The sequence below is a fragment of the Platichthys flesus genome, chromosome 11 (assembly GCF_949316205.1).
Source record: "Platichthys flesus chromosome 11, fPlaFle2.1, whole genome shotgun sequence".
NCBI classification, from domain to species: domain Eukaryota; kingdom Metazoa; phylum Chordata; class Actinopteri; order Pleuronectiformes; family Pleuronectidae; genus Platichthys; species Platichthys flesus.
In genome coordinates this window covers 18,454,796-18,473,816 of record NC_084955.1, presented here as the reverse complement: position 1 = coordinate 18,473,816, position 19,021 = coordinate 18,454,796, and the positions used below count along the sequence as shown (strand labels likewise).

Genomic DNA, 19,021 nt, shown 5'->3' with positions numbered 1-19,021 from the left:
GAGTTTCGCGTTTTCGATCTTTGGTGGGCGCAGGCTTCCGTACCCGTTGTAGTGGCAGAATGGCTAACTGGTTGTGGTCACGCTGTGTTTTCGGGCCTCACCTGCAACGAATTCACCGCTCACCGGATCAATCTCGACCCGACGGCCGGGGAAGAAGGGTAGGAGCGTCCGAGAGTCTCTGTTTGAACTCCGCTGTCGGAACGGAGCCGAGTTTCATGCCACAGTGATGCTGCCGCTTCGGCCGCGGCCCGGAAGTGTCAGCGGGTTTGTTGTGGAAGCTCCGCTGTCAGCGCCGCGGTCTCAGGCGCTAAATGAATGAAATGGCCGCCTGAGCTCGATCCTGACTCTGTCATTCTGCTGTAACACCATCAGAGAGTCTGACTGGAGCCTGTGCACTGTTCAGTAACTTTGACGGACAAGTGCTAACAGTGGCTAGGAAGCAGCTGAGGGGGGGGGGACTTCGCCCAAACGGAAGTGGAACAGCTTTCTAGGAATCGACAACGAATAAAAACAACAACGCACATTCATGTTAACTCTGGCAGGGACTGTGTAGTTAGAATATTTCTCCCTCAGACATCTACAAGTGCCTGTAGCCAGTGCTACATGCTAAGCTAACGTTAGCAGGTGCAGTGCCCCTCATAGTTAACCTTCTGTTTCTGTTTCCAGGGATGTAACTACCAACCCAGGCTTCTGGAGAAACACACAGACAGCCTCCTCGGCTGGGTCAGTAGCTCTGTATGATCGATCACTTCATGTGAAGCAGAAATAAATAGTTCAGTCAGGTAATGTGTGTGTTTCCTCCCCCCCCCCCCCAGGCTTCAGCTCTGTGGTCTATATCCTACTACAGCTCCCCTCTGCTCCTCTCCTACCTGTACAGGAAAGGTAGGTTGTATGATCTTTCTTCAAGGAGAGACAGATTACTTCATATCAAATCAAATTCAATTCAACTTATAGATTCCTAAATCACAAATCACAACTGGTCTCATAGGGTTTATCAAGGTACCACGTCCTCTGTTGTTAACCCTCATGAAGAGAAGGGGAAAAACCGTGTAGAAAAAAACGTTGAAATCTCAGACAGACAGATGTGAGGGATCCCTCTCCCAGGAAGGCAATAGATGCCACGTGTAACTGAGACCATCAGCAAGTCAATTAGAACATTGATTAGAAGAAAGAGTTTGTAACATACTGGAAACGTGTGTCAATGTTTAAAGTATTTGTACATGAAGTGAGCAGCAATTAAAAATGTCTTGAGGAGATATTTACAGTAATGGTAGTATTGTATGTCAAGCAGTCTTGTTGGCAACATGGTCCAACGTCAAATGCCATCACCATTAGCATCCACCATTGGAGTCCACCAAGTCAGCAAAGGATCACTGGTTCCAGTTCCTCCAGTCTGAGGATGTGCTGCATTTGCCCATGTTAAAGCTCTGCAAATTGAATATCAGTCTTGGTCAGGCTAAACAAGGCACCAGACATCAAACTGAGGAATATACATTTATAGAAATAGTTTAACGAAGCCTAAGTTATGGCATTTTATCGAAAGAGATGCTTCCAAAGATGGACAGTGTTAGTTGTTGAAAGAGACTATGGTAAATGGACAATGGACAGTACTTTTTTCTGTCTTTTCAACCACTCTACTGTTTACAGAACAAGTGACATTCATCCATCAAGCAAACATTCGTACAGTGCTTTCATATTCCTACTCCGTCCAAGGTTCAGCGTCTTCCCCAAGGACACTTCAGAGTGCAGCCTGTAGGAGTCGAGGATCGAATCTCACTACCTCCTGAGCCAAATATGGGCTGGGAGATAATTCAATATGTCATCATTTATTGAATTTCACACATGGCTGAAAATTTTATCGTCAAGGATTCGGAGCAAGCTTTCATGAAAAGGTTTTATAAGTACGGGATACAGAATTTGGTTTAATGTCATGCTCAGTAGAAATTAGCCTTAATAATATAATGGGATTTTTATAAAAATATCCAGATTAATACATAAAATCCAGATAACATCAACCTCATTGTTATTCTCATAAACATCCCAGCTTGAGAGGATGGCAGATTAAAATCGAAAAACACTGAGGCCCTTTCTTTTTTGTAGTGAGGTTCTCTACTCTCGGTCACATGTGTTGAACATGAACTGTTACACTAGAAATCTCATTCGAGGGTCTGGCAGTGACACGCGCTGTCAAAATCCATTACTTTAATCTCCCTCTATTAAAACAGATGACTTCTACTGTGGGTTCTTCTTGGGAACTGCTGTGAGATTAATATAAATCTAAACAAGGGTGTCATTCCAATGAGACATCAATAGGAAGTAATAATGTGAGGTTTGTGTCCTAATCATTAATGTATAATTGAGGTCTGGGTATTGATATGCACGTGGCTGCAGGGGCAGCTGTAAGCCTGTAAATCTCTGTGTTAATGTTAATGAGGCTCGGCCCTGGGGGGGGAGGGTCTGTGTGGACGTCTGTGTAACTGTTTCTGTTTGTGCTTTTAGGTTACATCTGCAGCAGTAAGTTGGTCCCAGTGAGTCAGTATTTGGGAACCGTGGTGGTGTGTCTTCTAGGAGTGGCCTGTCTAAGAGGTGAGGCTATAGATTTCCACTGAATGACGGCCTGTGACTAATTCAATAATTCCCTCATCGATATGATGTTGTATAATCCTGCCCGGGCCAATAAAATGTAATCAACACTGAGTCAGATGGACAAGGTGTACAGCCAAAAAGCATACGAAACACACGCTTGAGGCTTTGCAGCAATGTGTGTGTGTTTTGTGGTGTGTTCTTCTATCTGTTAATCTTTGCTTTTCCCTTCTCCCTGTTTTATCTCTCCGTCCCCCCCCCCCCCCCAGGCTTGGGGAGATGGAAGAACTCGGAGTATGTTCAGTTTATCTCTATTCTGAAAGAAACGAAGGAAAATCACACTCAAACAAATAAGGTGAGGTTTTTTGAAACACAAAGTAAGAATTCACCCTGAAGACTAACTTGCTCTTTGAACTAGTTCCTCAGAATTTAACTTGAATCCCGATTCTTTGTTGTTTGTTCCCTCACAAAGAAAAAGCTGAGGTGTTACGACTTTGACTTCTCACACTGGCCTTCAGATTTCAGCTGGACAGAAGTCAGCAATCCGTACGTTTTCACTCTTGTTTCCATTATATCTAAATGGCTTTGTGTTCCCTGTAATTTTTAAAAAACGAGGTAATTCACTGTACTGTGAAGTTAAATGCCTGAATCCAATGAAGGTCAAGTGGTTTGTGGCTCCTTTGTTTCATTGTAAGCCTTTGAATCTGTGTGTGACAGGAAACTGTCCAAAGCTGGTGTTTCTCTGCTGAAGCCCGAGCCCAGATTAAGAGGAGCAGCAGACAGTTTCCTCAACTCCGTGCGCACTCTACCATGTCACATCATCAGGTAAAAGCAGCTCATACAGCAGGACCCCAAAATACAGGAGAGGATTGCATCTTTCACCCTCGTTTTCTCATCACCTATTTTCAAAGTATGTGGTCAATGGTTCAACGGTGTCATCACATCTACTCTCTTCCTCTGCAGTTATCTTATTGTTCACTCATTCGGGAGGAGGATGCTGTACCCTGGCTCTGTGGGTTTACTGCAGAGAGCCATGAGGCCCATGCTCCAGCAAGGCCAGGCTAAGCTGGTCGAAGAGGTAAACAAATACACACCTTTGAACTGTCGATAGGGTTAATAGTTAACTAATAAATATCTATCCGCTTCAATTTCCCTCCATTTTGTCACAGTTTGATGGCCAAAGGAACAAGCTTGTGGCTTGTGATGGGAATGAAATCGACACAATGTTTGTGGACCGGAGGAGAGAAGGGGAACCAAACAGCCAGACTCTGGTAAATGTCTCCAATGACTGAATATTTGTTTTGTGTCTTGGCCAAATTACCCGGTCCAACAAAACTTCTGTTACATGAAACGCATTACAGACTGTTCCTGAACTGTATGAATTGTGCCACAGGTCATCTGCTGTGAGGGGAACGCTGGCTTCTATGAGGTGGGCTGCATGAACACTCCACTGGAGGGTGAGGAAGAGTTCTATATTAATGTTCTATCAGTGAAACGGTTGTATTTGAATGGGTTGTAAAGCCTCTGTTGATGTGTTTTGTAGGTGGCTACTCTGTGCTGGGCTGGAACCACCCCGGCTTTGGAGGCAGTACGGTGAGCAGTGTTCTCACAGTTAATGCCACATCTAAAGCTTAACCAGCATCAGATTACTGTGTGTGTGTGTGTGTGTGTCTGTACGTGTGCTCGCAGGGAATTTCACATAGTCTGAACCAACAATGTGAAAACAACAGGATGTCGACATTCTGGTTTTGGTTTGACAGAATTGCACAAGAGAGTCGGTTAAGTGCCATTGTATATAATATCAGTGGGGTGTAATAAAAGATTGTAAAGCTGTTAACCCTTTAGAGGTACATGTCATCTTACAGTTTGTGGCTTGAGTTCTCTGCCAATTTTTTTTTTTATTTTCCACTTGTATCCTGTTTGCCAGGGAGTACCATTACCCCAGAATGAGGCCAATGCCATGGATGTCGTGATCCAGTTCGCGACACATGAACTGGGCTTCCAGCTCAACGACATAGTCATATATGCCTGGTCCATAGGAGGATTTGCAGGTACACAAGAACAAGACATGATGAGCATGTTAATGATGACTCATCCTATTCTGCTCTTTCTTATTCTTCATTTTCTATCCCTCTTTCTCTCCCCCCCCCCCCCCCCCAAGCCACCTGGGGCGTGATGTCATACCCAGAGATCCAATCAGTAGTGTTGGACGCCACGTTCGATGACCTCCTCCCTCTGGCCCTCAAGGTCATGCCCGCCAGCTGGAGTGAGTTCTAGAGGTTAAAGGTCATGAACTTAAGTCTGCGTCTGCTAGTTTAATTTCAATAACTGAGACATCTTTGTTCTCCCTCAGGGCCGCTGGTGCAGCACACAGTCAGGCAGTACATGAACCTGAACAACGCAGACCAGCTTATGAAGTGAGTGGGAGAAGTTTAAAGTGAAACTAATCATCATAGGAATATGGTGATGCATCATTGAACAATATAATGTGATGATGTGGTTAATGACTCGTACGACTCCTCTTCCTCTAGATACCAGGGACCAGTCCTGCTGATCCGGAGAACTAGAGATGAGATCATCACCACAACGTAAGTCTGTCTGTCAATCATCTCTCAGTAAATATAGCAGCACAGTGCATTTGACTGTTTGTGGAACATTATGTGCAATTTGTGCAGGAAGTATTTTCACAAAGTGTTTGGATAAGATTAAAATGTTACCAGAAGCTTGTAAAACTCCCACCTGATAGATTTTAAGACATTCACTGTTGTGCAAAGCTGTTTACAACTGCCTCAAGAGGCTATTACTGATACGATGATCAGCTTAGAGTAAATGTTTTTACTCTGAAGTACCTTCCTTTTAAAAACATTCACAGCAAAGATCTATGAATAGTGTTTTCAGTAAGAAACTGTTGCGCTGAATGGAATAGAATAACTTGAATGTCCCTCAGTAGAGAGCATGCATCCAGCAACAAGTCCCCTTATGAAACTACATTTACATTCACCAGATCCAGTTTTTTATTTCTATCTTAAATTTCAGACACTCGTATAAATCCCTTGCTTTCCTTAAATCAAGATCCATAAATTATTCTCTAAGAAATCAAGGCAAATTCTGAAAAATGCCATATCTCATAATTCTAAGAGTGTAAAAATAATTTCTGCTTCTGCATCAAATAGAAATGAGTTCTTCCTCGGGTCTAATCCCTCCTCAAAATGTCATCGAAAGTGGTTTATAGTTTTTACATAATCCTGTTAAAAAACAAAAAATAACAACCTCTTTCGCTCATCACCGTTGTGGCTTCGCAGAGGGAAAAAAATCTGTAAATTTACTCCCAACACATTACCAGTAAGTTGTTTACTGTTCTCCAGGGGTCCAGAGGACGTCATGTCCAACAGAGGCAACGACCTCCTGCTCAAGCTGCTACAGCACAGGTGAGTCTCATCAATGTTTAATCTCAACAGTCAACAACTTTTGAATCTGCTCAGTTTACCTGGACTTGCCGAGTGACAGGTTTTCCTTTGCAGGTACCCTAAAATAATGACTGATGAAGGGATCAGAGCCGTCAGACATTGGCTGGGAGCCTCCAATCCTATAGAGGAAGGTGAGTGTGTTCCCACCATTACCGTTTCATAGACTGTATAAAGAGATGGATGGCAGATTCCCAAAAGTGGAGCCAAAGGTTCTCATCACCCCCTGGTGGCTGGCTGCAGTATTGGTCATTCGCAGCTTCTCCGTGTTAGTGGAGGGGTCATGTCACAAACCCAAACAATATAGATATTTTCATCGATGTTTTTAAGTAGCTCTTTTCACACTGATGTATGTTCAAGTGTTGATTGTTGGCGGTAAGTTTGGTATTAATTAGTTGCTATAAAACATGAAAGTTAGAATTTGCTACTGTGGCTCCATTCCCCGATCACTACTAAGCAAACTATCATTTGGGCTTCATTGAGATGTGTGGTCTATCTTAATATCAAGTCTATGGTGGGATTCATTAATTTATGCTTTTAACTCTGTCATGTTAGTGTAGAACAGAATAAATGAGAGGATAAAGCACAGCAGTGTGTAACACCAGCTCACTCTCGTCCTGCAGCATCTGTGTACAGTGGTTACGAAGTGGACGACGACTGGTGTGTGTCTGTGCTGCAGTCGTACAAGGCGGACGGAGATGCTCTGTTTCCATGGAGTGTTGGTAAGCCCCAGGTCCCTTTCACATTAAATAGGCAAATAGAACTTCTCACAGCACGGCCCTCGTAGCTCCATGTATCCCCTCAGTGTTCCTGTCTGCTCTGACACACTCTTACTGTTACCAGGTGAGGATATGACTCTGGAGGGACGGCGGCAGCTGGCTCTTTTCTTGGTAAGGAAATGATCTTTTGTTAACCATGTCCTCCGTCTCAGTGGGGACACTCGTTTTTCTTTCCTGTCTGGGTTAAAGGGCAGCCACCTGTGGTCTTTACCTCATCATCCTGAAACAGAGTGTTGCACCTACTCTGGTTCCTCCATTCGCACGTCCAAAGTCTAATTTCCTTTTCTTCAATAAGCCCCAATTTTTTTCGCTCTAGGCTTACCTTCCCCTTTCTCTCACACTCCACAAACACACATAAAAAAGGAGAACGTATCACAGCTACTCACAGACATCATTACTGCTGAGAAACACTTTCCCGGTTGCCATAGCAACCAGTTCACCTGTGCTCTCAGGTTGACTGGTGTAATATATTTCACCACGCTCAGCTTATTGAAGTCATTTAACATCAAACAAGAGGAGTGCCATCAATTACAGCTAATGCTATGCTTTTCCTCCCCGGGTAATGCCTTCTGAATTGGACTTTATTCACCTCCCCATGTAAACCCTTAAGAGACGGGGGAGATGTGCCGGCAGTGAGCCAGACACACCGAGCCTAATATAATCAAGTTCTGCACTTTTTGTTCATTGCCCTCCCACACCTCTCATTCTCAATTCCTCCTCCGTCCTCACTCTTTTTTTTCTCTCTCTCTCTCTCTCTCCAAGGCACGGAAGCACATGCGGAACTTTGAGACGACGCACTGCACTCCTCTCCCCGCCTCCGAGTTCCACTCACCCTGGAGACTGTAGAGAAAAGAGGCGGATGGATGAGAGGAAAAGAACAGTATAGGATTTGGACGGCCCGCGGTCAGCGCGTGTTCCTGGCATGTTGTGAATGTATTACTGTGGTTTCTCCTCCCTGCAAGACAGATTTATTGTCATATACTGCTGCTGTGGTGGCTTCTGAAAAGATCTGGTCTAATCTAAACTGGCCAAGAACGTGTAAAATATGGTTCATCTTTTCTTTTTAAGGTTAGTGTTTAGGTATTGTTTTAAGTGTTGGTCTCCTCAAAAAGAAAAGGAAGCATTTGAAGTCAATGCACAAGCCATCACTCACTCCTTCCATTGTTCCCTCTTTGGCTGTATTTGTAAGGGAATAAACATATACACAACCGCAAGTTAATAGACATAAGGATGATGTTTAATCTTTAAAAATGCAGCCAGACAGTTCAGGCTTTTCATGTTTTATTTTATTTTCTGTGGCACTATCTTTCTGAACAGAGCTACGCTCAAACATGTTCTATTAAATAAGCGAAATAAAATGTTTGACATAAGGGACTGTGTTTGTTTGTTGCTTGATGAAAGGGTTCAACAAATTGCACATAATATACTCACTGAAGACAATTTCCCATCTTAAGAGCTTTATTGAATTCCCTTCATAATATGATCAACTTGAAAAATTAACATGAAAAGTAACTTGAAAGAAGTGGAGATAAATCCTGATGAAACCTCACTCAGGGGGAGGGTTGCATCATTTTTCTGAAGTTGTCCACGGCCTCCGTCACTTTCTCAAGTTCAGTTTGACTCTGCCGTAGCTGCGGAAAAAAAGGAAACGATTATTTACCAGGAGTTCACATCTTTGCACCCGGAGAAACCCTGAGGGTTAAATTCATGTCTCCCACCTTCTCTGCATCCTGCTCCTGCACCTTCGTTGGCACCTTCTCCTTGTAGTCGCTCTTCGCCATCTTTTCTCTCAGTTTCTCCATCTGTTTCTCCAGGTCGCCTTTCTTTGTCATTAGCTTGGCCACTTCCTTCTCCGAATCAATGAGACCCTGAGGGAATTAAAGATGAAGCAAAATTAATGACAAATGACAACTACAATCTGATTATTTCAGGGGAAACAGTGGAGCAGACCTGATTTAATAGTATTCCTATCATATGAACCTTGATTACTAAAGAGTTAGGTACAATTATGCTCTTAACTCTTATTCAATTTAATTTAACTGATGAGGAACCTTAAGATCAAATGATGTACGACTAAAGTCCCCCCCACTAGTCTATATGCACATCACAGATGAGAGGGAACCAAACACAGTCCAGCAGATCACCGGCCCTCACCTTGAGCATAAGGTTGACAGTACATCTGTCAGAGGCAATAGCCACAGCACAGCCTTCTGGGACGGGCTGGTTAGCAGTCAGAGGGATGATGGCCTGAGAATGCGACAAGGTCTGAATCTGCAGACTGTACTGCTGCACCAGGGACGCAGTAGCAGAGTCTGTGCACTCGAGGTAACCTGCGAGAGACGGGTGCCAAGTGAAGGTTAGGCGTCATTTAATTATTTATATAACAAACATTAAAGATTCAATACACTGATTGTTCTACTGAGACCATTAGTGTGAAGAGAAGCGAAACAGTTTAATATGTCACATGAAATGACTGCAGTAACAGGGAGAGTCGTTCTGCTGGTGGAGTTTTGTGGTTCTTATTTCCTGTGCAGCATCATACACAAAGTTACAGATTTGAGGTTAGGGGAAGTTTTCAGGCTCATAAGTAGAAGTAACAAAACCACAAAGTCAAATCACTATTACAAGTCAAAGCCCTGCATTAACTTAATAAACAATGACAGTCAAATTGACTTCCTTAAAGCCCAAAGAGTAAAAGTACTCCAACACTAACAGTAATCCTTGTTAATGTAACAATACACAAGACTGTTGTTACTGATACATTATTGTCTAAACAGATTTGTTGTAGTTTGAGGTGGAGCCAGTCTTAACTACTCTACATGCTGCTCAGTAGTTTAATCTGATTTAATGCAGCTTGTTTATAAACTGAACATGTTTTTTTATTTGTCATAAAAGGCTTAGAACCCGACCATTTATCATTTAACAATAAAAATCAGCTGATATGAGCCTTTCACAGACATATTGGTATATGTATCTGCTCATATGCGTGCATATATGAAATCTTATTTTAAAGAATAAACAAAGCTGAAAAGATGTGCAGTTATGTTTACATGTAATTAGTAAAAAGGGTTCTGTTAAACTGTATTTATTTACAGTACATTATCAGTTCAGTAGATGTACTTAAGTACTCTACATCATTATATTCGCCAGGGCAGAGAACAAGACGATTCCTTCAGTGTTTTAAAGCGTTTTTATCAAAAGAGGGGATGAGTAAAACATTATGAAGAGCCATTATGAGACGACTGTAATACCTAATAGACATGAAGCACAGGTGGCCTTGAAAGTAAATTTAATTTAGAGTAATTTATGCGTTTAATAACTTACAGTCAGCTCGGGTCTTGTTCAGGTTGTAGTCAGATCTGAGTGAGCGGATGGTCTTGATCACAGTCATCACAAACTCCATGTTACGGTCGACCTCATCGCTTTGCCAGCAAAACTAAAATGAATGAGATTAAAGCGTATGACTCCCAAAGAGTTTGTGTAATGTTGAGTTTTAACACAAGCCTCTGTTCTCAAACTCACCTCCTCGGTGTCGGGGTAGGACGTGACACTGATGCTGGGGGGGTCAGTCTGAGGGCATCTCCGTGGAAGCCTCTGGTAGAGCTCCTCGGTGACGAAGGGCATCAGGGGAGAGAGGAGGCGCAGACCGACCTCTAAACAGGTGTAGAGGCTCTGTCTGGAAACCAGGGCTCGTCTCTGGCTGGCCTCATCTTCCTCAGCTTTACTGAACACTGGTTTCAAACTTTCCTGGAGATCAAAGAGGAGGAGGACAGAGGAGATGGGAGAAAAGTAGTGGAATGCTTCAGTTAAGACACCATAGCCATTTGCAACACTTTTGACATTTCCTCACAAAATCTTGGTACGGTAAATGAACCTTGGTTGCTCAGTGGTCTGAATGGTTCTTACCAGGTAGACATCACAGAGCTCGTACAGCCAGAAGTTGTAGATGGCGGTGGTGATGCCAGGGAAGTCGTACGATTTGAAGCCAGCGTCGCAGAGGCCGACAGCCGCGCTCAGTCGAGACAGAATCCACCTGTCGGACACGCTCTCCTCTCCACACAGCTGGGAGGAAAACACGGCAAAGAGGACATGTTCAGATTCAGTAAACATGACACTTGTACTTGTTACCTCCCAGATGTCATCATGTACAAGCGTGTGAATACGAAACAGGGCAGCATATACGCAATATATACCCACAGACAAATACTGAGAAAAAATACTGTTTTTCTAAGCATTTACGTGCTCAAAATAAGTCTCATATGTCAGCGGATGAATATAAAAAATGTGGCGCAGTCTTCCTTATGTTGTTTGTGTCCTTTATCTCGTCTCCTGGTCTCACCTGGGCTTTCTCTGACGGCACAAAGTTGTCTCCCAGACTCCTCATGGCGAACTTGACAGCGTTCCACAGCTTGTTGCAGAAGTGACGGTAGCCCAGGATGCGGTTGACATCCAGGTTGATGTCTCTGCCTGAGGGACGAAAAAAGGAACAAACGATCATTCAGTGTGCATTAAAAACTGACAGGACTGAAATACTGTTTTCCAGTGTTTTGAAATGTTTTATGAATTTAAAGCAGAGATGCAGGCCGCCGGCCAACGCAGGCAAAACAGGGGAAAGGGTGAGTGCCCCAGAAAAAGCAAACAAGTTCACCTTGGCCTGTGTAGGCACACAGGGCGAAACGGAGAGCATCTGTGCCACACTCTGGGATGCCATTTGGATAGTCTGACTTCTGGCCCTGCTTTGCCTTCTCCACCTCCACAGGCTCCAAGTTGCTGTCTGTCAACTGGGCATGAAGACCCTGGAGGGTAGAGAGAATAAAGTGGAATGTCACCACTGGAAAATAAAACAATGTGTGGTCTTGGGAACGAGAAGCCCCTCTCGGCTGCGTCTTGATGCCTTAATTGGACGGACAGGAAAGGACCTTGTGAGGAAAAGTTAAGGTTAAAGTGCAGTTTACTACAAGTCCTTCACTGCCCTCTAGAGGACATTCTGCAATCTCTGACAGAGCAGGTTTGCCTCCAGCTGGTGGAGAGATTGATGGCCTCAATAAAAGCTGGTTGGAAGCAGAGAAAGGTGCTTAATAAAGCTTACACAAGAATATTGTCCCCAGAGGAGCAATGAGTGTCTGGCGACCGTGTTTAAAGACAATTCAAATGGGAGACAGGGAAGACTGCGTGTGTCAGAACATGCATCAAATTGTGATAAGGATTTACCTCCAGGGAGATTCCTGTAATGACATCCAGGGGGTCAATGACGTTGCCTAGAGACTTGCTCATCTTCCTTCCGTGGGCATCCCTCACCACCGCATGCAGATAAACCTGTGAAGTCATCACAGAGTCGCGTCCAGTTAATGAAACGAAGATGAGATCCTGTGCTACACTGCGTTTGACAGTTTTGATTGGGCTCACCTCTTTGAAGGGCAGCTTGCCCGTCAGCTTGAGGCCCATCATCACCATACGAGCGACCCAGAAGAACAGGATGTCGTGGCCCGTCTCCAGCAACGTGCCGGGGTAGAACACATCCAGGTCCTGGCTCTAAGGGGCGACCACAGCATTAATGATGGACATACATCATAGGTAGGTATATACTCCTAAGACCCAGTGCGATGTTTACATGCGTCTCCCTTTAGAGACAAATTAGAGCACATTTTAACCATGTCATAATTTTCATGAAATGTAACTGATCAACTGCATTCGCTAAAATAGTTGTGGGAAAAGAAAAAATACATTCTGGGAAATGTAATCTTTTTTCTTGTAGCTCTTATCTGGCAAAAAAGTTTTAAAGTGTTGTTTAAGGTAATGACTGGTGATCTAAGCTACGAGTGGGATTTCAAAGCAGATTAAAGCAGTGTTTTGTTGACAAAAACCACAATATGAAACTAAATTAATTTGTTTTTATCAATATGTTAATGAAGCAATGATTTACAATGAAAGCCAACTTCCGGTTGGGATATTATATTTTGTTGTTAATGTGGACATTTCCATCAGCTTTTCAGGTTTCAGGGTAGTAGTTTTCAAATAATTGTTAGGTTTTAGAGTTTGTTTTTATTCTGCACCTTATATGAGATTTTTTGATAATAGTAATATCGACTGCAGATAGAGAGCAAAGTACCCTTCGTGTCAGTAACAAGTTGATAGACCTCAGTGTTTTACCTCATTAGGCCAACCGAAGATAGAGAAGGGGAAAATGCCAGACGAAAACCAAGTGTCCAGAACGTCCTCATCTGAAACGCAGGAACAAAAGTTATCTGATCTGTATAAAAGTAGGTTAGTATTAATTCAATTCGGTGAATCTGTGATGCGGCATAACATGAACCGATTAAATAATCTTTATGGTCATTGTGGTGATGAGATTGCTGAATGAGGAGCTGTTCTATCTCACCCTGTCTGAGGGCGATTTTATCAGCAGACACATTAAAGCGTTTTGCTGCCACGTTTCTGGCCTCCTCCTCGGATCTCCCGCTCACCCAGTAGTGACCGTCCATGTCCTAAAGAAGAATAAAACAAAAAGAGAAGAATTAAATAAAGGAAGCTAACGAAAACATACAGAATGAGACACAAAGGCCTTTTATCTGTCATCTGAAAACCTTCACACTAGTAACACATGATCTTACCTCTCCTGGTTTCACAGAGGGATCATTGACAGTGACGAAGTAAGCAGGGATACGATGACCCCACCACAGCTGTCGAGAGATGCACCAGTCCCTGAGAGGAAGATGGATGGAGACGACATGAAGAAACACTCACTGCACACTTGATAATTCATAATAATCTATCGCCTAGAGCTGAGACAATCAGTCGATTAATTTGACCAAATGATCAACAGAAGATTAATTAATTCTGTTAATCAATTCACTATTTCTGTGACTTTGAATTTAGCAAAAATGGCAAAACATTCATTGAGGAGTTGCAGCTTTACTTTCTCTTATGTGACAGAAGATTAAGTAACTTTAGGGATTTTAATTTCTATTTGAATACCTGACCAATACATCATTGTGTAATCTGTTGTGTAGTTTTTGTGTAATCTTCCTAAATAACTGAGATACAAACCTTGTGGTTGGAGGTAATTACCTGATGTTGTCCAGCCAGTTGAACCAGGTCTTGAGGTGGTGATCGGGGATGATTTTGAGTCGTCCCTCTCGGACGGCATCAGCGGCCTCCTTCCCCATCTCTTTGCAGTTCACGTACCACTGTGGCTTCAGCAGCGGCTCCACGATGTCCTTGGAGCGACTGATGGAGTAGATGCACATTGTTGCTTACAAGATGATCCTGAATAGGTTGAATAAAACCTAAAGCACAAAATAATTTATTCACAAGCAAGGTTAACTTTACCTGCAGACTGGAACAACCATGGGGTTATCTTTAATCTCTTTAAACTGGCCTCTATCCTTCAGCGCCTGCAGCACCGACTTCCTGGCCTCAAAACGCTTCATGCCCTGGGGGACAGAAAGAAGATTCAAAAATGAAAGATGAGGAAATAAAACTGCTGCACCTGGTTAACTACAAAGAGGGATGGCTCTCAGTGTCACAGTGGAGATACACTCATTGCAGGGGGAAGGACGATAATGAGACAGTGTACCAGGAAGGGAGGGGGCACATTAATGAGCAGGCCATTCTCGTCCAAGATGTTGATGAAGGCCAGATTGTGTCTCTCTCCAACCTCGTAGTCATTATGGTCATGAGCCGGGGTGATTTTGACAGCGCCTGAAAAGAAAATGGTGCAGAGGGACATGAGAGGTGGAAAGGAGAAAAAACCACAGCAGGCATAATGAGGAAAAGTGACTTGACGATTTGTCACGATTACTCATTCACAGCACATTCTAGACCGGCAGACAGTTTGTCTTCTCCAGCAACAACGTCTACCTGTTCCAAAGCTAATGTCCACAAAGTCATCAAAGACGATCGGCATCTTTCGGTCACAGAAGGGATGCAGCACCATCTTCCCCTTCAGATGCTGATATCTGGGGTCAGTGGGGTGGACAGCCACAGCCGAGTCTCCCAGCATCGTCTCGAGACGGGTCGTGGCCACAATCACCTCCTCGTCTACGGAACCAAAAAGAGGACGAGCGGAACAGAATTACTCACGTGGAGCAATATGTCTTTGTTCAAAACTTTTCGGGGGATCCGTGAGTTCACGCACCTGAACCATCGACCTTGTATGCGAACGACACCAGGACCCCGAACTCCACTTTCTCTTTGTAACCAGGTACAGGCAACAGAGTCCTGCCGGTGAGCTCCTTCTTATCCACCTGCAAACCAATCAGAGGGTTTAATCAAGAGAGGCGTCCATGAGAGACGGTTTGAATCTGTCCCGTTACAGTCTGCTCACAGGGTTAATGAAGTTGGGCTAACTGCCAACATACCGACTGTGAGAACAGACTGCTCGCTTATATCCCAGACAAACCAGATAATGTGAACAAGTGGGCTCAATCATTTCTGTGACTTTTTATTGTACTGACAAAATTAAGATATTTATCATCTGACTGTGATAAGATAAACAAGTAAGACTGATTGATATTTAACAAAAAGGCTTAAATCAAAGAGTTAGGTAAATAACTTGCCTCGATGTCAGAGATGGCTGAGTTCAGTGAGCAGGACCAGTTCACCAGCCTCTTGCTCCTGTAGATCACTCCCTCTTCATGCAGGCGGATAAAAGCCTCTTGGACGGCATAGGAAAGTTTCTGGAGGTAGAAGAAAATGATAAAGACGTGAGAAAAAGGACTTATTCATTAAAAGTTTATTCAAATAGGTTCAGGGATTTTATAGAAGAAAAAAAACTCACAGTGTCCATGGTGAAGCAGGCGCGATCCCAGTCCAAAGTGGAGCCAAGTTTCTTCAGCTGGTGGTAGATACGGTCTCCTTTTCTAAAAAGGAAAAACAGCAAAGTTTGTATTGCATTTCTATTCCAGTACTGTTCACACATTTAGAGCTTTCACATCTTCCTCCACTCACTCATTCTTCCACTTCCAGATTTCTTGGATGAAGTTTTCCCTGCCCAGGTCATGGCGGCTCAAACCCCTCTCCCTCTTCAGCTTTTTTTCCACCACCACCTGGGTGGCGATGCCAGCGTGGTCACAGCCCGGGTTCCACAGGGTGGTCTCGCCTCGCATCCTGTGCCTGGAGAAAAGCAAAGCATTTCAAACACACGGTCGACAACTTCTAGAGTCTTATTCAATAAATTACTATTTTAAGGTTACTGCGAACAGTCCATCTGAGTTACCATCTGGTGAGACTGTCCTGAATGGCGTTGGTGAGGGCGTGACCCAGGTGAAGGGAACCGGTCACGTTAGGTGGAGGGATGCACATCATGAAGACGCCACGAGGGTTCTCCTCACTAATGCTCTTCCTCTGCAGAATGAAGAATGAGAGAAAAACATGTTGTTATCTATGAAAAATATGACATTATGTCAATGTAGTGAAAGGGGGGGGGGACTTCTTACCCCATACTCAGGCTTGAAGAATCCCTGCTTCTCCCACCATGAATACCAGGCGGCCTCCACATACTGAGGACTGTAGGCGTCAGGAAGGGGGCTAACGACATCTGACATCAGCAAAGAAAAATAGAAGGTGTGAAAAATGGGCCTGGAGCTAATTGTGATATATGGATTCATATTACAGAGGGTGGGAAATGTCTTAGCTATGTATTAGTTATTATAAATGTTATAAAATGCTGTGTGTTAACTTTACACAGCCCTCTAAAACAATTATCCCCTCCTGAGTCTTCAGTAGTCTGTAAGAAATCCATTTGTGCAATCATCTGCACAGCAGCTCTCTTAGAAGTGAATGTCTTTTAGAGGCTGAATGATTCTGTCTTCCATTCGATGTAGTGACCATAGCAGCCTCCCACCACAGTGATGTTGAGTGCATACCTCTATTACATAGAATCCCAGTTCCCATTGTGATTAATCACCTTTTTTCTCCCCGGGAGGAGTGGGGGCGCTGTATGTGATCACGCCCAACTCTTTCTTTTCAGGTTTGGCTTTTTTCTATAGAAAGAAAAAACAGTACACAAACACAAACTGCTATCAAGCATGTTTAATCGATTTCTGTCCATATTTACGTTATCAAACTTGCACCAATGTTCCACTGTTTTTATCTTTACCTCTGTTGGTGGCAGTGTCTTTTTCTTCGCCTCCACGTCCTTTTTCTGTTGGAACTTTTCCATCTTCTCTTTCTTCTTTGCTTCCTTCTTTAGCTGAGCTTCTGTCTTTGGAGGACCTGAGGAAGAAAATGTGCCGGATAATTAGACTGATGTTTACAAAAAGAAATAAATATCCATTAACTGTAGCACAGAGCTTCCTGACCATTAGCTGTGGCATCGGCAGAGTCAGCAGCAGGGCTGGCATTAGCAGTTTTAGCATCGGTAGCAGCGTTCGTCTTCGGTGTAACAGGCACCATCTTCTCACACAGAGTGATCTTCCCAAACACCTTCAGAAACTGTGGTTGATTGACGCAGGTTGTAAACCACCTGGTAACATTGTTCAAGACTTTCCTATCCGACGGCTCCAGTACCTGAAAAGAACGAGAACAATATGATCCCATTACGATTGGCTGATTTATTCAAACTAACATATCAAGCTAGGAGACAATAAGCAACTATGTGGGACAACCTGTTACACAACAAGACGTTGGACAGCATACTTACATATTTGAATGGTAGAAGAACAGCTGCAGCTACAGCCATGTCAGCCAAGGTGATGCTCTCTCCCACCAGGAAGGTTCTGGGTTCCAGTGCCTGATTGAGAACCTTAAGAACGCGAAGCAGCTCTGCACGAGAGCTATGCTGCAGCTGAGAATGCACAAGTCAAACAGTCTCATCATCTCATCTCCCCAGATAAAAAAATCATTGAAATGTCTCTGACCCCAATCAGACCACCTGTCCTGAGAAGTAAAGATCTGAACGCACAGGAGACACATTTAGGACACATTTTGACTCCAGGTGTAAAAAGCCACGTCCTTAATGCTGTGCAATTCTCGCAGGACAGATACCAGATCTGATCAGGGCCACAGTAAGTATTTGGATACTCTTCTCACCTTCTTATCCACTGTTATCACCCCCATCAGCGGGAAGACCACAGCACAGGACACAGGAGTAAGCTCATTGTCCGCAAAGCTGAGCCACTGCCACACCAGGCTCTGCTGTTTGGTATCCACACCAGCCTTCTTCCCCTGAGATGCCAGGTACCAGGCCACAGCGCTGGCCCCGCTCAGGACAGAATCCCCCTCCCCGGCTCCCAGCACCAGGGTGGGTCTGGAGCGGGCATTCAGGGACGCAGGAGGGTCCTCTGTGATGGTCCGAGGGCGAGAGGTCGGACAGAACTCTGCAGCCAGGAGGGCCAGAAGGCTCCTGAAGTCATCGGGGTGAGGGGACACATAGAGAGCGGCCATCTCTGGTGGAGAAACAGAAAGGATGGACATGGTGAACACTGATTCTGACGCAGTTATTTTGCGTTGTGCTGACAGCTCTGCAGAACAAATATGGCTGGCATGTTAATAATAACAATGTGGGTGTGCTCGTGTTGTTCAACATTTCAGGCAGCTTGAAAGAAGGTTGTTAGATGTGTAAACAAACCGGTTTAAACGTGTTAAAGAAATCAATGTCCGCTCTACGACATCGTTTCAAAGTGTCAGACGATGGCGACGATGTTTAGCTGCTTTCACTTTCTGTGGAGTTGGTCTCCGTCAACTGTCAAAGCCTGAAAGAAGAAGTCCCTAACAGGCTAGTTAGCTTTAGCTAATACCACTAACTAAACCCCGACTTTGGTACAAGCCATGAGCTTAACGCGTCTTGAGGCACAGAGTCTTCGTTACATAGTTGTTCTATGCAACACTTTTTTAAAGGTACATATGGCTTGTTGCTGAAAACGATCATAATTTGTTCTCCATACCTTTGAATGAGACGTCAGCTTAGGTTAGCAGACACGACAGAGCCACATGAGTTCTCTCCGCCTCCTTCGCCTGATGCAAGACACGACTTCCGTGTTTCAATCGCTACTTCCGTCAACAAACGGAAGTCTGTTAAAGTTAGATTATTTTAAACTATAAAGCAACAACATCAACATGTGGTGTAAAAAATAAACTCGGCCTTTATTTTTGTGTCATTAACAAAAGATAATCAAATATCCGTCAAACGTATTCAAGATAAAATAATTTATTGTGCAGAAAGACATCTTTAACATTGACTCTTGAACAATTATT

The 19,021-nt window shown here is 43.8% G+C and overlaps 2 protein-coding genes across 2 annotated transcripts; one reads left to right on the top strand and one right to left on the bottom strand.

Moving 5' to 3' along the window:
* The first annotated feature begins 12 nt into the window (after positions 1-12).
* On the top strand, positions 13-8,196 carry abhd16a (abhydrolase domain containing 16A, phospholipase). Its single transcript, XM_062399964.1, has 20 exons — positions 13-158; positions 667-723; positions 816-882; positions 2,500-2,586; positions 2,853-2,938; positions 3,056-3,129; positions 3,301-3,408; positions 3,547-3,661; positions 3,753-3,854; positions 3,977-4,040; positions 4,127-4,176; positions 4,511-4,634; positions 4,745-4,849; positions 4,937-5,000; positions 5,115-5,171; positions 5,949-6,011; positions 6,105-6,181; positions 6,671-6,769; positions 6,891-6,937; positions 7,589-8,196. Exons 1-20 carry the CDS (start codon positions 60-62, stop codon positions 7,670-7,672), a joined length of 1,629 nt encoding a protein of 542 aa, XP_062255948.1. The 5' UTR covers positions 13-59; the 3' UTR covers positions 7,673-8,196.
* vars1 (valyl-tRNA synthetase 1) lies at positions 7,588-18,823 on the bottom strand. The gene is made up of 29 exons (XM_062399886.1): positions 18,712-18,823; positions 17,858-18,213; positions 17,469-17,612; positions 17,128-17,335; positions 16,926-17,041; positions 16,734-16,809; positions 16,264-16,364; positions 16,044-16,171; positions 15,776-15,940; positions 15,606-15,687; positions 15,385-15,504; positions 14,964-15,072; positions 14,687-14,866; positions 14,403-14,527; positions 14,156-14,259; positions 13,895-14,053; positions 13,438-13,528; positions 13,206-13,311; positions 12,977-13,047; positions 12,233-12,358; positions 12,038-12,142; positions 11,475-11,622; positions 11,166-11,293; positions 10,733-10,888; positions 10,349-10,573; positions 10,151-10,262; positions 8,981-9,156; positions 8,545-8,694; positions 7,588-8,457 (listed from the first exon to the last, which is right to left on the bottom strand). The coding sequence occupies exons 2-29, from the start codon at positions 18,209-18,211 to the stop codon at positions 8,377-8,379; spliced, it is 3,846 nt and encodes a 1,281-aa protein (XP_062255870.1). The 5' UTR covers positions 18,212-18,213; positions 18,712-18,823; the 3' UTR covers positions 7,588-8,376.
* Between the last annotated feature and the right edge of the window lie 198 nt (positions 18,824-19,021).

What these genes read in the sequence shown, in the direction of transcription:
- vars1 (XM_062399886.1), bottom strand. Translation starts at nt 18,211, where the DNA reads ATGGCCGCTCTCTATGTGTCCCCTCACCCCGATGACTTCAGGAGCCTT. An exon ending in CAGGACAGTCTCACCAGATG is followed by an intron (nt 15,941 to 16,043) that starts GTAACTCAGATG and finishes GCTTTTCTCCAG; the next exon opens with GCACAGGATGCGAGGCGAGA. An exon ending in TGCCGTCAGAGAAAGCCCAG is followed by an intron (nt 10,889 to 11,165) that starts GTGAGACCAGGA and finishes TTTTCCTCCCAG; the next exon opens with CTGTGTGGAGAGGAGAGCGT.
- abhd16a (XM_062399964.1), top strand. Translation starts at nt 60, where the DNA reads ATGGCTAACTGGTTGTGGTCACGCTGTGTTTTCGGGCCTCACCTGCAA. An exon ending in CATGAACACTCCACTGGAGG is followed by an intron (nt 4,041 to 4,126) that starts GTGAGGAAGAGT and finishes TGTGTTTTGTAG; the next exon opens with GTGGCTACTCTGTGCTGGGC. An exon ending in CCGGCTTTGGAGGCAGTACG is followed by an intron (nt 4,177 to 4,510) that starts GTGAGCAGTGTT and finishes CCTGTTTGCCAG; the next exon opens with GGAGTACCATTACCCCAGAA.